General features: G+C 33.8%; 1 protein-coding gene and 1 pseudogene across 3 annotated transcripts in view; one reads left to right on the plus strand and one right to left on the minus strand.

Annotated features, from left to right (window-relative positions):
* Positions 1–16,478, plus strand: part of SLCO1B3 (solute carrier organic anion transporter family member 1B3) — a 207,528-nt gene that overhangs the window by 159,270 nt on the left and 31,780 nt on the right. For all 3 annotated transcript variants that reach the window (XM_078450054.2, XM_078450053.2, XM_078450055.2), the window contains 3 exons: positions 8,293–8,434; positions 11,970–12,102; positions 15,328–15,449. In XM_078450054.2, coding sequence (XP_078306180.2) covers positions 8,293–8,434; positions 11,970–12,102; positions 15,328–15,449 — 397 coding nt within the window. The remainder of the gene's footprint in view (positions 1–8,292; positions 8,435–11,969; positions 12,103–15,327; positions 15,450–16,478) is intronic.
* Positions 9,144–11,879, minus strand: LOC132695189 (prefoldin subunit 4 pseudogene; annotated as a pseudogene).

Raw genomic sequence — 16,478 nt, forward strand, 5'->3', positions numbered from 1 at the left:
GGACTATACAAAAGTTTTCTCTGAACTTTTAGAAATTCCTTCTTCTACAGGACAGAGTTTGTATTTAGTTATACTTACATATGCTTTAATGATATGTTCCATTACTTTTCTGAAATTTTCTTCTCTGATTTCACAAATGAGAGCTTGATGGTCAGCATTTAAATGAGAGTTCACTTTTGTATTTCTTAAATAATCAATAAATCATATTGTCAATATGCTCATTATTGATTCTGCAGTGCCTATAATAGTGTATGGCATGAAACTGTATTTAGCTAAATGATCATAAATCCTGTTTTGGTCTAAATGAACTTAAACCTAAAAACTGGTTGATGGTAGTTTGCAATGGTAATAAAAACACACTTGTGAGTGCTTTCTGTGTGGCTAGCACTTTCTGCAAGTCAAAAATTTTATGTATGTCTTTTCAATTAATCCTCATTGTTTATTATAATAAACATGTTGTAATAATTGCCATCTAAGAACTGAGGAAACCAAGAAATGAGAGGTTTCACTACATGTTGACCATGTACCAGATTTATAATCTGAATTGGAGGAATAATAATTTTTTCAACAACCCAAAAACATTTATTGAGTATTTGCTCATTATGTGTCAGGCATCTGAGTTTGATGGAGAGCCTGATGACATTTTTTCTATTTATTCATTAGAAGAGAGATCTAACTTGAAGCTTTCCAGTTCTTCATAGCAGGCTAAGAATAATAAGGCAGAAGCCACCTCTTCCTCCCTCCAATTTTAATAAATAGTCTAAAAGGTATTAAAAGCAACTCATAACTGTGTTAGAAAACAAGAGATATATTCTGTAAATCAGAAACCATGAGGGTTTTCTGAAAGATAATTAGTAAAAAGAATTAGAAAAAAATCCTAGTCTAAGACTTGTGCAGGAGAAGAAAACTGAAAAGCATGGAAGTGGCTCCAAGGGTGCTTCAAGCCACAACACACTGGTGAGAGGTCCCAGGGAAAACTCACAGGTGGTTAGTTAGGGTATCCCACTCAATACATGAAAACATACATCTTTCCTTGTTTAACATGCCTCTCTTTATCATCAACATACCCCCACTTAGTAGGTTGCACATTTTAACTTTGGGTAATACGGACCTTTTAACAATATCACATCTTCCAGTCTGCTAGCACAGATGTCCCATTTATTTGATCTTTGATTTCTTTAGCAATGTTTTGTAGTTGTCAGTGTACAAGGCTTTCACCATCTTTGTTAAGTGTATTCTTAAATATTTTATTACTTTGATGCTATCATAAATGGTATTCTTTTCTCAATTTTCTCTTCAGATTGATTATTTTCAGTGTATAGAAACACAACTGATTTTTGAGTGTTAATTTTTTATCCTGTATCTTTGTTGTACTTGCTTATTAGTGCTAATAGTTTTTTGTGTGTAGAATCTTTATAGATTCTTACATATAAGATCATGTCATCTGTGAGCAAATAGTAGTAACAGTATAAATTATATAAATTATAAATAAGTAGGAAGTATAATTATAAATAAATAATATAGTAAAAATATGATTTTACTTCTTCTCCAGTTTATATGCCTTTAATTTTTTTTTTCTTGTCTGATTGGTCTGGCTAGACTTTCCAGTATGGCATTGAATAGTAGTGGCTAGAGTTGGCATTCTTGCCTTGTACCTAATCTCAGAGGAAAAGTTTTCAATATTTCCCCATTGAGTCTGTTAGATATGGGCTTTTTATATACAGCCTTCATTCTGTTGAGTTAGTTTGCTTCTATTCCTAGTTTGTTGAGTGCTTTTATCATAAGAGTGTTGAATTTTGTGAAATGCTTTTTCTGTATCTTTGAGATGATTGTGGTTTTATTCTTCATTTTGTTAATGTGATGTATTACATTGATTGATTTTCATATGTTGAGTCAGACTTGCATTCTAATTGTAAATTCCACTTGTTTATGATGTACGATCCTCTTAATGTGCTATTGGACACTGTTTACTAGTATTTTGTTGAGAATTTTTATATCAATATTCTTCAGGGATATTGGTCTGTAGTTTTCTTTCCTTGTGATGTCTTTGTCTGACATTGATATCAGGTAATGTGGCCTCATTTAATGAATTTGTGCCCTCTTCAATTCTTTGGAAGAATCTGAGAAGGATTAGCATTAATTCTTTAAATGTTTGGTAGAATTCTCCAGTGAAACTGTCCTGGGCTTTCTATGTTGGGAGGTTTTTAATTACAGCTTCAGTCTCATCACTAGATATAGGTCTGTTAAAGATTTTTTTTATTTATTCATTATTCAATCCTGGTAAATTGTTTCTCTAATAACTTATCCATTTCTTCTAGGCTACCCAATTTGTTGGCATATAACTGTTCATAGCAGTGTCTTATAATTTATTTTATTCCTGTGATACTATTTGTAATGTCTTCTCTTTTATTTCTAATTTTAGTTATTTGAGCCTCTTTTTTTTTTTCAGTTAATCTAAGAGTTTGTCAATTTTGGTGATTTCTTCAGAATCCAACTCGTAGTTCCATTGATTTTTTTCTATTGTTTTTCTATTCCTTTTTTCATTTATCTTTCCTCTAATCCTGATTATTTACTTATTTTTGATAACTTTGGGCTTATTTCTTTTTCTAGACCATTGAGGTATAAGTATAGGTTGTTGATTTGAGATCTTTCTGTTTTTTTAATGTTATCATTTATCACTATACACTTATATTTTAGCAGTGCTTTTACTACATCCCATATGTTTTGGTATGTTGTGTTTTCATTTTCATTTGTCTCCAGATTTTTTCTAAATTCTCTAGTGATTTCTTCTTTGATCTGTTGGTGATGTTGTTTAATTTCTACATATTTATGGATTTTCCTGGTTTCCTTCTGCTATTATTTTTTAATGTCACTCCATGCAGTCAGTGAGAATACATTGTATGATTTCAATTTTATTAAATTTGTTAAGACTGCTTCATTAGCTAACATATGGTCTGTCTTGAAAAATGTTTCATGTACACTTGAGGAGAATGTATATTCTGACAGATGGAGTGTTCTATAAATGTCTGGGTGCAATTGAGTCTAATTGGCTTATGGTGTTGTTCAAGTCTTCTGTTTCCCTGTTGGTTTTTGTCTGGTTGTACTATTGAAAGTGGGGTATTGAATCTCTTATTCTTAATATGTTTCTGTTTCTACTATTAGTTCTGTCAGCGTTTATGTATTTGAGTGCCCTAATGTTAGACACATATTTATAATTGTTATATCTTCCTGATGATTGACCCTTTTCTCATTATATTGTCCTTCTTTGTCTCTTGCAATACTTTTTGGCTTAAAGACTATTTTGTCAGCTAAAAGTATGGTCATCCCTGTTTTCTTTAGGTTTTGTTTGCATAAAATATTGTTTCTCACCTGTGGGGTAACTATAACCAAAAAATCATAGACTGGGTGGCTTAAATAATAATAACTTATTTCTCCTAGTTTTGGAGGTTGGGAAATCCGAGTCTGAGGTATTAGCAGATTAGGTTACTGGAGATGGCTTTTTCCTGATTCACAGATGGTTGTTTTCTCATTGTGTCTTCATATCATGGAAAAAGGGCATGAGAGTCCCCCTGGGGTCTCTTTTTTTAAGGACAGTAATCCTATTCATGGGGGCTCTGCCCTTATGACATAATAACCTCCCAAAGGCCACACTTCTTTATACCATCACTTTGGAGATTAGATTTTCAATATGAATTTTCAAGGGACAGAAACATCCAGGTTATTACAGACCCTTTCATTTTTAGCCTTTTGGTATCCTGGATTGAAAGTGAATCTCTTATAGACAGTATATGGTTGAATCTTATTTTTTAAATAAGTTCAGACATCCTATGTCTTTTAATTGATGCACTTAATCAAGTTACATTTAAAGTAATTGTGGATAGAAAAGAACTATTGCCACTTTGTCAATTGTTTTTCTTCCTTTCTTAAATTTTTTGTTCTCATTTCCTCTCTTGCTGATTTTCTTTCTTTCTCTTTCTTTCTTTCTTTCTTTCTTTCTTTCTTTCTTTTTTTGTAATGGCATGTTTTGATTCTCTTCTCATTTCCCTTTATGTATATTCTATAGACATGTTCTTTGTGGGTACCATTGCAACTACATAAAACAAGTTAAAGTTATAACCATCTATTTTATTTTTTTAAAATTCTTTTTTACATTTACTTATTTTTGAGAGACAGTGAGGCAGAGCGTGAGCAGAGGAGGGACAGAGAGGGAAGAAGACACAGAATCTGAAGCAGGCTCCAGGCTTTGAGCAATCATTCAGGACAGAGTCCAATATGGGCTCGAGCCATGAGATCGTGACCTGAGCCAAAGTCAGACACTTAACCAACTGAGCCACCCAGGCACCCCATTTTTAAATTTTTTTTTTTAATGTTTATTCATTTTCGAGAGACAGAGACAGCATGAATGGGGCAAGGGCAGGGAGAGAGGGAGACAGAATCCAAAGCAGGCTCCAGGCTCTGAGCTATCAGCGCAGAGCCTGATGCAGGGCTCAAACTTGCAGATGGCAAGATCATGACCTGAGCTGAAGTTGGTCGCTTAACCGACTGAGTCACCCAGTTCTCTATTTTAAACTGAGAACAACTGAACTTCAACTGCATATGAAAATTACACTTTTATGTATTTGCCTCCATCCCACTTTGTTGTTAATGACACAATTATCCTTTTTATATTGCATGTCCATTAACATAAATTTACAATGACTCTTTATGCTTTTAAAAATCTAAATTAGATTTATAAGTGATTTACTCACCTACATTACAATAATACGGGAATTTATATTTCCTTTACTAGGGAATATTTCATTTGATATCGTTTTGTGTTGCTATTCATCACCCATTCACTTCAACTTGTAGAACCTTCAGTGTTTCTTGTAGGGCAGATCCAGTGTGATGAATTCCCTCAGCTTTGACTTATCTGGGTAAGTCTTGATTTCTCCTTGCTCTTAAAGGACAATTTCGCCAGATACAGTATTCTTGGTTGGCAGTCTTTTACTTTCAATATTTTGAATATTATATTATATTCTTTTCTAGACTGAAAGGTTGTTTTGCTGAAAAATCTGACAATAATCTAATGGAAATTGCCTTGTGTGTGATGAGTTACTTTTCTCCTATTCCTTTCAAGATTTTCTTTTTGTCTGTGACTTTTGACAATTTGATTGTGATGTGTCTTGGTGTAGGTCTCATTATATTTTATCCTAGATGAACTTCTTTAAATTCCTAAAATTTCTTCACTGAGATTAGGAAAATTTGGGTCCATTGTCGTCAAATAATTTTCTGCCTCTTTCTCTTTCTTCTTCTGGCATTCTCATAATGCATATACTGTTCTGCTTCATGATGGTGTACCATAGGTCTTTTATATTCTTCATTTTTATTAATTTTTTTCCCCTTGGGTCAGTCTTTGAATTTGTTGATTCTTTTCTGTTTAATTTTGAATCTCTCTAGTGAAGTTTCCATTCAGGCAATATCTTCTTCAGTTCCAGAACTTCTCTTAGGTTCTTCTTTCTAGTTTCTATTTCTTCATTAATAATTTCACTTTGCTTACGCATTGTTTTTCTGATTTCATTTAGAGGTATATTTATTCTGTATTTTAATCCATTGAATATCCCTTTGATGGTAAATTTGAATTCATTTTCTGGCAATTCATATATCTCCATTTCTTTAGGAACAATTTCTGGAGATTTAATTTCTTCTTTTAAATGTGTTGTGGTCCCCTGTTTCTTTATATGTCTTATTATTTCTTGTTGGAATTTTGGCATTTGAAGAATCAGCCAATTCTCTGTGGTTTTGTACAGGGATAAGTTTCACTACTTAGCCAGACTAGAGATTCTCTAGACCTCTCAACTTTTTTCTGGGTGTGTTTCCTCCCTGGGCTATTTGAAGAAGTTTGCTGGTGTCTACTTAGAAGTTCTTCCTGGTGTCTGAGATACTGCAGCCTCCCTGTGTTAGTAAACTACAGTACTGGTTCTCCACCTAGTGTCTATCCATGGTACTGCATGATTCTGGTGCATGGTTTATTGTCTTTGTTCCCAGAGCCTCAAATCTGGCCATCTACTCTTGTCAGTACTTGGATACAAACTGGTCCCTCATGCAGCCCCCTTACAAGTCAGAACATTGGATATAAGTTCTGCTTTAAGTCCCCATAGAGAAGATAGGAGTTGGGGGTTTTGTCCCAATTAGCAAGAAAGTTGACAGTGTCAGATTTTCCTACTGGGCTTGCATGGTTGGCTTTACACTCTCTAGGATGCAAAAATGCTTTAAGTGGGTTCTGGATTTCTCATAGAGATATTTGTTCAGTTGTTGTTGTTAAATCTATGTATCCATGGGGGAAGGTGGGTTGGGGGCTCCTCTGTCATCTTGCTGACATCATTCCCATCTACATTTCTTAATTTCTGATGTCAGTAACATGATTATTTTTGGGAAATGATTAGAACCTGAAAATTTTAATTTCTCTTTTATAATGTAAAGACAGTAAATAATTCTACAAGAATTCCTAATTGGCGTTCCTTGAAGAAAATATTCATACAATTTTTTTCTAATCCTGCTCGACAAATTTAATATCTTTGTCCTGTGAGTCTTGTTGTTCCCTTCACCAATTTAGTAAAATTGATTTTGATATCATTCCACCTTTTGTGTTTCACTCTTGGATGACTTCCTATATCTTATATAAGAACGCTTAATTATTTCTAATAAGTGGTAACATTTACAACTTTTCTCAAGTCTTTTCAACTTCATCAAAATTCCATATGCAGAATGAAAGTACACACATCTTTCCAGCCATGGAACGGCTGTATTGGGCCTTTTATCTCTTTTTCCAAGCATGACCTCATGCAAGACACATACTAGGTTGTAGTTAGACAAAAGATCAACACAGTTTCATTGAGCAAAACCCTCAAGGATGTGAGGTAGTGAGTGATAGGGACATAACTATGGGGAAGAGTTTTCCTTGTAGGAATAAAAGCAAGAACAAATAACCTGAGGCAAAATAATAAGCCTGGGATGCTCAAGGTACAAGAAGAAGACTAGTGTGGATGGAGAGGAATGAGTAAGAAGTAGAGTAACGGAAGATGAGATCAGAAGAGTAAGAGGGAATACTTGTGGGGAACAGATAGTTGGGGTGGGGAGGACAGATCATTTAGGGTCTTGTAGGCCATTGGAAAAACTAGATATTACTAAGAGTGAGATGGGAAAACAGGGAGTAATGGCATGATCCAATTTTTATTTTGAAAGAATTTTTGTAGTTACCGTGTTGAGAGGGAGGATGAGAGCAGAAGCAGAAAGATCTAATAGGCTGAACATGATGGTGGCTACCCGCAGTGGTGTAGAAGGCAATGAGAAAGACCTGTCTGAATCAGCTTGGGTTACTATAAAGAATATACCACAGACAAGGTGGCTTAAACAACAGAAATTATTTCTCATAGTTCTGGGGGCTGAAAGTCTTAAGATCTGGATACCAGCATTGTTGGGTTCTGGTGGGACACTCTTCCTCATTTTCAGATAGTACCTTCTTGTGTCCTCACAGAGCAGAAAGAGAAAGTAAGCTCTTATAAGGACACTAATCTTATCATGAGGGCTCTACCTTTATGACTTAATTCCTAAAGAACCCATCTCCAAATATTATCACATTAGGGATTAGGATTTTAGCATTTGAATTTGGTGGTGACACAAACATCCAGTCAATAACAAAATAATATTTTAATGCTAGATTTAAAAGGAATTTGCTTATGGGTAAATCAACAAATTTTGTTAAAATTAATTTGAAAATAAAACACCTATAACCACTAGAGTTAAAGTATTTTTTTGGAACATTGAATACTTTGTTGTTTTCATTTTAATTTGTTCTCCAATAATAGTGATGATTTATAAATTAAAAAAAAAGTTCCATTTCTAGCTGAATTCCTAGAAATGCCACCTTTGAGAATGTCTAGCCACTTCCCTCTCAGTTAGTCTATACTGTTCATGAAGGAATAAAGAATAGCTTATCACCATGGCCATCTCAGACATCATCTAGAAATCTTTAATAATATTAAATAAAAAATAACAGCCTTGACTGTCCTGCTCTAATTACCTGATGTTGTAACCAAATTAGAAAATGATGTTTATCACTGTAGCGATGGTAATGTTAAAGGACTAGGTAATGTTAAAGTACCAGTTGGTATAGAGGAAAGGTGGGTATGCTTTTTATGATAAAAATAATGTTTTTAAGTAAATAAGATAAGCCATTTTTAATTCTATGCATACATAAGCATTATAGTCTTTTTATTAATCATTTTAACTTTTCTTTCTGCTTTTTCATAGATGTTCTTAGTAGCCCTGTCACTCAGCTTTATGTGTAAGGCACTCGGTGGAGTTGTTATGAAAAGTTCCATCACTCAGATAGAAAAGAGATTTGACATATCATCTTCTGTTTCTGGCTTAATTGATGGAGGCTTTGAAATTGGTAATTTTCATTTCTATTTTTATTATTACTTAGTAACCAGATTTGTTGAGGTAAAACTGTTCATAAAAGCTCTACACCATTGATTCTTAGGAGTAAATTCTATCCCGCCCCGGGGGCAATTTGATGATACCTGATGTCACTTTTGGTTGTCATAACTGGGGGGAGGGAGATTGTTATAGACATCTAGTAGTAGAGGGTAAGAGTGCCACTAAAAATCCTACAATGCACAGGACAATCCCCACAAAAAAGAATTAATCTAACTTAGAATGTCAATAATGTAGAGGTTGAGAAATGCTGATTTATACAAACTCATTGCTTGCAGCTAATACTTTTTAGGGCTGTACCTTTCCTCTCTCAAGGTGCCCTAGTGAAAAAAAAAAATTTTTTTTTTAAAGTTGGGAGAGAGGATTATGATTCTGATGATTTGAGGAAGGAGGAACAGCTTTGGAGCAACCTCTGTTCTACTGTTTTACTGGGTATAAAATTTGGGGTGAAAGTTTTTTTTTATAGAACATTGAATGTATTGCTTTGTTTTCTTTAATTCAGATATCTCTAATAACAGTGAGGTTTTATATTATTACTGGACAATATTTTCTCTTACTTTGTGAATTCATAGCTTATTACCTTTGCCTTCCTCCCTTCAGAATTTTTTTCATTTTAAATAATATCCAAGTTTATTGAGCAAATATTAAAAAGTATTATAAAATGTTTAACTTTCATCAGCTTCAAGGTTTATGTTGCTCTCGAATTTTGCATGTAATTGAATCTGCTAACACCCACTGAATTAATTCCGTTCTGGATTTTAAGGCATTAGTTTACTTTTGCAAATTTTTCTTTGCTTCTCCTAACATGTCCTGTGTTTCTTCTTGAGGATGACTGGTGAAAATATCACCGATTTGATAAGATATGATTAAGTGGTCATCACCTTATAAGCGTGATGTCCTCACAACAACTTGTAAATTTTACAGTTGTATCTTTTTCACATCTTATTTCTTCCTTCAGCTCTGTGGTTCTACTTGCATTCTGTGCATGTTTGCTCATCTTTTTATTGGTCTTCAAAAGTAACATTGACATCTTCTGCATCCCCCTTCTTCGTGGTGGCCACCGTTTTGGTCCCTTTTTAGACTTCTTAATGATTTGAGGGGACTCAAAAATTATGTATGCTTTATTAATTACAAATATTTTCTATAAGTTTGCTGTTTATCTTTTAAGTTAATTTAAAGTGTATTTAGCTATTGAATAAAGCTATTGTATAAAGAAAGACCCATCTATATTTTTGTTATGAATTCCGCTTTTTCATGATTAAGAGGTTATCGACACCTTGCATCCTTCACTCTTCACCTCTGAGATTTAATGAAACCATCTAGAATTTTAGTTTTGGATTACTATTAACTTTAAATTGTAATTTTCTGTGTGTCTCTTTTTATTGAGGAATGGATTCTTAATATTTTTGTTAAACTTTGTAGCTATTCGACAGCAATTATGTGGGCATGGTTTTAGATTTTTCTGGTTTCTTTGCTTACCACTGTTACTTGAATCTTATGACTTCAAATCTCATCTTTAGTTTTTCTGGAGTAGATCTTTAAGTTGTTATCTTTTCCCAGAAATAATTGAACACATAACATATTTCCCAAGCTCTTGCTTGTTGGAAAATGTATTTACCATTGTATTCAAGTGATAATTTGAGTATGGAATTTAAATTTCAAAATCTTTTCCTTGGTACATTTAAAATATTTACCTACTGCCTTTTAACACCCAATATTACATATAAGACATCATTATAAATATCATTGTCATGCACTGATGAGTACCTCCTCTTTATCTCTGAATTTCAGAAATTTTACTAACATATATCAGGGCTGTTTTTTTTTTTTTTATATTACTTCTGGAGAAATGTATCTGAGGGGTTAACTTTAACTGAAGGTCTCCCTTTAACTCAGGGAATTTATTTTCTATTTTTAGATGTGTATCTTTCTCTCTATTATTTATTTTCTTCTGGAACATATATAAGACAGATATTAAATTTCCTCACAGTTTGGTTCCTTTAACTTTTTCTGTCTAAAATTATCTTTGTTTGGAACACCTGGGTGGCTCATTCAGTTAAGCGACCGACTTTAGCATAGGTCATGATATCGCGTTCATAGGTTGGAGCCCCCATGCCAGGGTCTGCATTGAGAGCTCAGAGCCTGGAGCCTGCTTTGGTTTCTGTCTCTCTCTCTGTTCATCCCCCACTTGCTTGTGCGCGCTCTCTCTCTCTCTCTCAAAAATAAATAAGCATTAAAATTCTACTTGTATTGACTTTATTTTCCATCAATCTCTGATGCTGTCTTCTATCTTATTAGGTCCCAATATGTACATTTCTCTATACTATTTAAAATTTTTTTTAATGTTTATTTTTTTGAGGGGGGAGGAGCAGAGAGAGAGAGAGAGAGAGAGAGAGAGAGAGAGAATCTGAAGCAGGCTCTAGGCTCTGAGATGTCAGCACAGAGCCTGACTTGGGGCTCAGACTCACTAGCCGTGAGATCATTACCTGAGCTGAAGTTGGACACTTAACCAATGTAGTTACCCAGACATCCCTTACTATTTTTGATTTACAAAAATTCTTATTATTCTCTATTTTTAGTCTGCCAGTTCTTATTTTATGGATGCACCATACCATAGTACCTCTAGAGATACTAACTGGATTTTTTCAGTTCCTCCTCTTTTTAGTTTCCTTATTTAACTGTTTCTCCATAAGTTACTTTATCTACCAGTTCATTTTGGCACTTTTATTTAATTTTTTTCCCTATCAACTGCTTTAGCAATTCTTGATTTGTGTCTATTTGCTGTTATACATGTAGCTCCAGATGGATTAGGCTGGTCATGACTTCCTCTACTTGGAATACTCTTCTTCCCCTTTTTTAATCTAAATAAGTTATACTAGACATTAAATCTCAAATGGCCTCACCTCCAGGAAACTTTCTTGTAACCCCTACTTAATTTAAGCTCTTCTTTTCTGTGATCTAATACCACCTCTGTTCATCTATTTATTTTTATCACTGGTATATATGTTCCTGGAGGACAAATACTATCGTTTATTCCTTTTTTTTTTTTTAATTTCTAGCTCTTAACACTATGGCAGGTACTTAATAGGAATTTAAAAAATTATAGGAGTGAATCAATAAATCCCTGAATGAACACCTTTCTCTCAGGTCAGGAAGATTTTATGCATTTTTTTCCAGCCAAAAACAATTCAAACCAATCTAAATTCTTCAGTAAAATTTTATGTCACTAATATTACCTGGTCATTCAAGTGATTTCTTTCCTATCTAAAACTCATTCTTCTTCTTATTAATAACATATAATTTTACAGTGAGTGATTTAATATAAGTGGGTTTCATCTTCTCAATTGAATTACATGACCTTTGGGGGAAGGTACTATGTCTTATGATTTACTTGTATTCATTCTGGGGCTTTCCATTCTACTGGACACACAATTGGACTGTCAGTGTTTGCTATGATTAATCATGTCGAAATAATTTTATTCTCTTTCTAGGAAATTTGTTTGTGATTGTATTTGTGAGTTACTTTGGATCCAAACTACACAGACCAAAGATAATTGGAATTGGTTGCTTCGTTATGGGAACTGGAAGTATTTTGACTGCTTTACCACATTTTTTTATGGGCTAGTAAGTGTTAAACAGTTCTGTCCTTAATTATCATTTAACTATAAATTAATGGTAGAATTTCATCTTTTTTCCTTTTAAACAAGCAGTCATCTTTTAAGAGGAATACCCAGTAAGCATGTGTAGAAATGAAGTATATTTTGTATAAGTAACTTATTGCTTTATCAGCCATGGCTTTCATTGACTTTCAGATATGAATAGCACTAAAGAAGGTATACATTTTCATAGGAAGTAAATGAACTTTTTATGGCCTTTTGATACGACATACACTGCATGTATTTGCTTACAAGTTTTTTTTTAATGCTCAATAAGAGTTTATCACCTAACCCACTACCATATCCATTGAGAGTATTCTTCTTAAGGTCATTGTATCATTATGATTAGAGTCAAATACTAATGACAGCAAACCTAAAATAGTGATGGCTTAAATAAGATAGAAACTTATTTTCCACATAAAAAATTAATGTAGCCAGACTAGGCATAATAGATTCATGCTTCTTTTTTATCATATTGCTCTGCCTTTTTTAAAAAAAATGTTTATTTATTTTGAGAGAGGGAGAAAGACAGCATGAGTGGGTGGGGGCAGAGAGAGAGGGAAAGAGAGAATCCAAAGCAGACTCCGTGCTGTCAGCATAGAGCCTGATGCAGGACTTGATCCCATGAACCCTGAGATCTGACCTGAGCCAAAATCAAGAGTCAGACACTTAACCAACTGAGGCACCCAGGTGCCCCAATATTTCTCTGCCTTGCATGGTGTTAACCTCATGCTCCAAATTGGCAATGTTGTTCCAGGCAACAAGATGAAAGAAGGGAAGAAGAACCAGAAGAAACAGTGCATGCTGGCTGGGGCTTAAGAAATATTTTCAGAAGTATAACACTTCTCCTAACTTCACATTGGGCAGAACTTTGTTACATTTCATATCCAGATATAAAGACATTGGAAAAAGTAGACTTTATTCCAGGCTACCATGCTCCTAGCTAAAAATCCCACTTACTATTACAATGGAAAGAGAGAAGAATAGATATCGAGAGTTAATGAACAATTTCTGCTAAAGATATTACTTATTCATTGTCAACACAAACAGTCATGTCTTTTGGCATACTAATTCCTTTCCCCACCTTTATTTGACTGTCATAAGAATTTTCTTCTTCCTGGTGCTGCTGCTTCTTATTTTCATTATATTTCTGTTTCTTGATTTATTTTCTATATATGTGGTTTCTTCATCATGCCCATACTTTTATTCTCTTGCTGACACCATAATGTCAGTATCCCCTAACCTCCCTTTTCGGTCTTCTTCATTTTTCATTCTGGATTTTTTGTATGAAGTGTGTGCATTATACGTATCAATCACATATATACATTAATTTTTTCTTACACTTAGTCTCTATATAGTCAACCACTTCATGGGTATCTCCAGCCTAACATCTGATAAGAATTTCCCATTCATATATTCAAAACTAAATTCATCCTTGTGTCAAAACCAGTTCAGATTTTTCACATTCACTCTCTCAATAATGATTAATTTAACCACAATGGAACTCAAACCAAAGTCAAGGGGCTCATTCTAGATTCTCTATTTTGACACAGATGACAAGTGGCCACCAAATCTTCCTTATTCTACTTCCAATGTGTCAGATTGTCTCCTTCTTTCATCCCTATTTTTCCTAACCTAACTTAAGCTTCCCACATCTCGGGCCTAGAGTTTTTGCCTTCAGTCTCAACTCCATTATAACTCATATTCCATACTATTCATTTTCAAACACAAATCTATTTATTTTATTCCTGCTTAAAATTCCCAATTTCCTACAGCAGTGTTTTTCAAGCTTCAGATTCTGACCCACTAGGGGACCAATTCAGATTATCGAAACCAACAACTTTTGAGAGGATTGGATAGAATAAAATAGAAGAATATACAGTATGAAAACAAATATTGTTCTATGAAACTTTTGTTTTGATTGTATATATATATATATATATATATATATATATATATATATATATATATATTGTGTGTATGTGTGTGCACGCACGCATATGTATATGTTGTTGTGATGCAAAATGTGTTTCTTACTGTTGGTCATAGTTGAAAATGTTGAATGCCTCTTGCCTATGGATTAATATCCAAACTCATTTATATATAACCTGACTATCTTTCTAGCTTCATCTTACACTGCTCCCCAGAGTGGAGAATCATACTCAAGGCTTGTGGTGTTCCCCCATGTGTCATGCATGATAATGTTATATCTTTGTGCATGGTGTTTCTATAGCCTTGCATAATCTTCCTTCTTTGTCTAACTGTTGAGCCCCTATCCTTTTTTAAGGTTTATCTTGCATGTCCTCTTCATTGTGAATTCTTCTTTAGTTTACCACCTTCCCCAATTCAGAGGAAAGATGATCATCCCCTTTTCCTTTATGACAACTCAGGACCTATTATATTAAAATTATCATGTCTTTTATTGTATATGTTTATCTTATAGAGAATAAAATGCCCTCGGTACAAAAGCTGTGTGTTTTATTTCTAGTTCCCTGGAGCTGAGCATAAAGCCCGGCCTGCAGTAGGCTGCCCTTGGAGCTCACAGGACACCTCAGTATTTTGGGATCAACACTGTCCCTATACTAGCTCCATCTCTGTTGTTCTTATTAAGTTCTTCCTCACTCAATTGAAATAGACTAGAATTTTTTAAAACTAAGTTTTGTAGTCAGACATTTGAGTGTGTGGGGGGGAGATGGGGGTACGAATATCTATGACAGAAGATCAGACAGGTATTGATAAAATATATAGATGAACTGGTATGCATTATAGATTGACTTATAAAACACTAAAGTTTATTAAATGTTATCATAAAGTTTACCAGGAGGTTTAGATTGGGGCCACTTGAGGATAATTCAAATGGGTGGATAGGTATAGTTAGCAGGGGATTTTTTTGTTTCGTTTTTTAACAAAGCATGAAACCAAGATATTGTACCTCTTGAACAGAATACAAGCACTCCTAGAATGATAATCCTCCTTTCCTGGGGAGTATTGAATAATAATTCTTAGTGGGCATTCCCATTCATTTGTACCCATTTCTTCTCCTAAAATACAAGCTGGGAAATTCACAAAAGGGATTCTGATAACTTAGAGAAAAAAACTGTGCAAATAAAGTGGGAAAATTTATCTGTATTTCTGGGAAAGTGAAACTATTCAGTAGATAAGCAAAGCTTTAAATCTGCTGATATTCTTACAGTTACAGGTATTCTACAGAAAGTCTTGTCAATCCATCAGAAAATTTAACAACAAGCTTTTCAACCTGTTCAATTAGTGAAAATTTGTTACTCAATAGTACATCACCTAAGATAGTAGAAAAAGGTAAGAATTGATAATGTCACTAATTCTATAACTGGTCAATTTAATTATATCTGTGAAAATTATTATGAGATTTATTAGCAAAAGTGGTTAAAAATAGGAAAAGTATTTGCATTATTATGTATATATGACAAAACCATGCTAATATATGTTATATATAAGAAGCTTTTAGAAGTAATAAGAAAAGAAGAATATTTTGGGGCACGTGGGTGACAGTCAGTTGGGCCTCTGACTTCGGCTCAGGTCATGATCTTGCAGTCTGTGAGTTCGAGCCCCACGTCGGGCTCTGTGCTGACAGCTCAGAGCCTGGAGCCTACTTCGGATTCTGTGTCTCCTTCTCTTTCTGCCCCTCTGCCTCTCATGCTCTGTCTCTGTCTCTTTCTCTCACTCAAAAATAAATAAACATTAAAAATTTTTTAAAAAAGAATATTTCAGTAGGAAATTGGCAAAGAATATATACATTTAAATTAGGAAAGTGGTATAAATATGTTAAAAATGCGACTTTACTCCTTAGGAAAAACACAATTATTACACCAATTAAAGATTATTTTTACCTATTAAGACACAAATTGTAAATTATAGTTATAATTTTTTTTGCCTATTGGGTGTTTCTACTTATTAGGAAAACATTTCAAAAAAGATTTTTCTACCTGTTTTTATTAAAAATAAAAAGAAATGATATACAGGGAGAAACATTTATGTATTGCTGGGAGTATATAAATTTCTAGATTTTTGAAAGTTAATTTTCAATATAGTAAAGAGCATACATGCTTAAATCAGCAATTCTACTTTTACTGACTTATCTTAAAGAAATAATCAGGAATGTGACCGGATTTATTTACAGTTCTAGCTACGGCATACCTGTTTAACAGAATGAAAACTTCAAAATATTTTGTGAGTAAAAAGTAAGGGATTAATTAATTACAAAACGTATTCAGCACACCACCATGCAGTCATTAAAACCCTGATATAAAAGAAATCTGAAAAACATGGGGAAATTGACATAACATGGTGTTAAGTGTAAAAGGAGAT

Source organism: Panthera onca, chromosome B4, assembly GCF_046562875.1.
Source record: "Panthera onca isolate mPanOnc1 chromosome B4, mPanOnc1 haplotype 2, whole genome shotgun sequence".
In the NCBI taxonomy this organism is placed as follows: Eukaryota; Metazoa; Chordata; class Mammalia; order Carnivora; family Felidae; genus Panthera; species Panthera onca.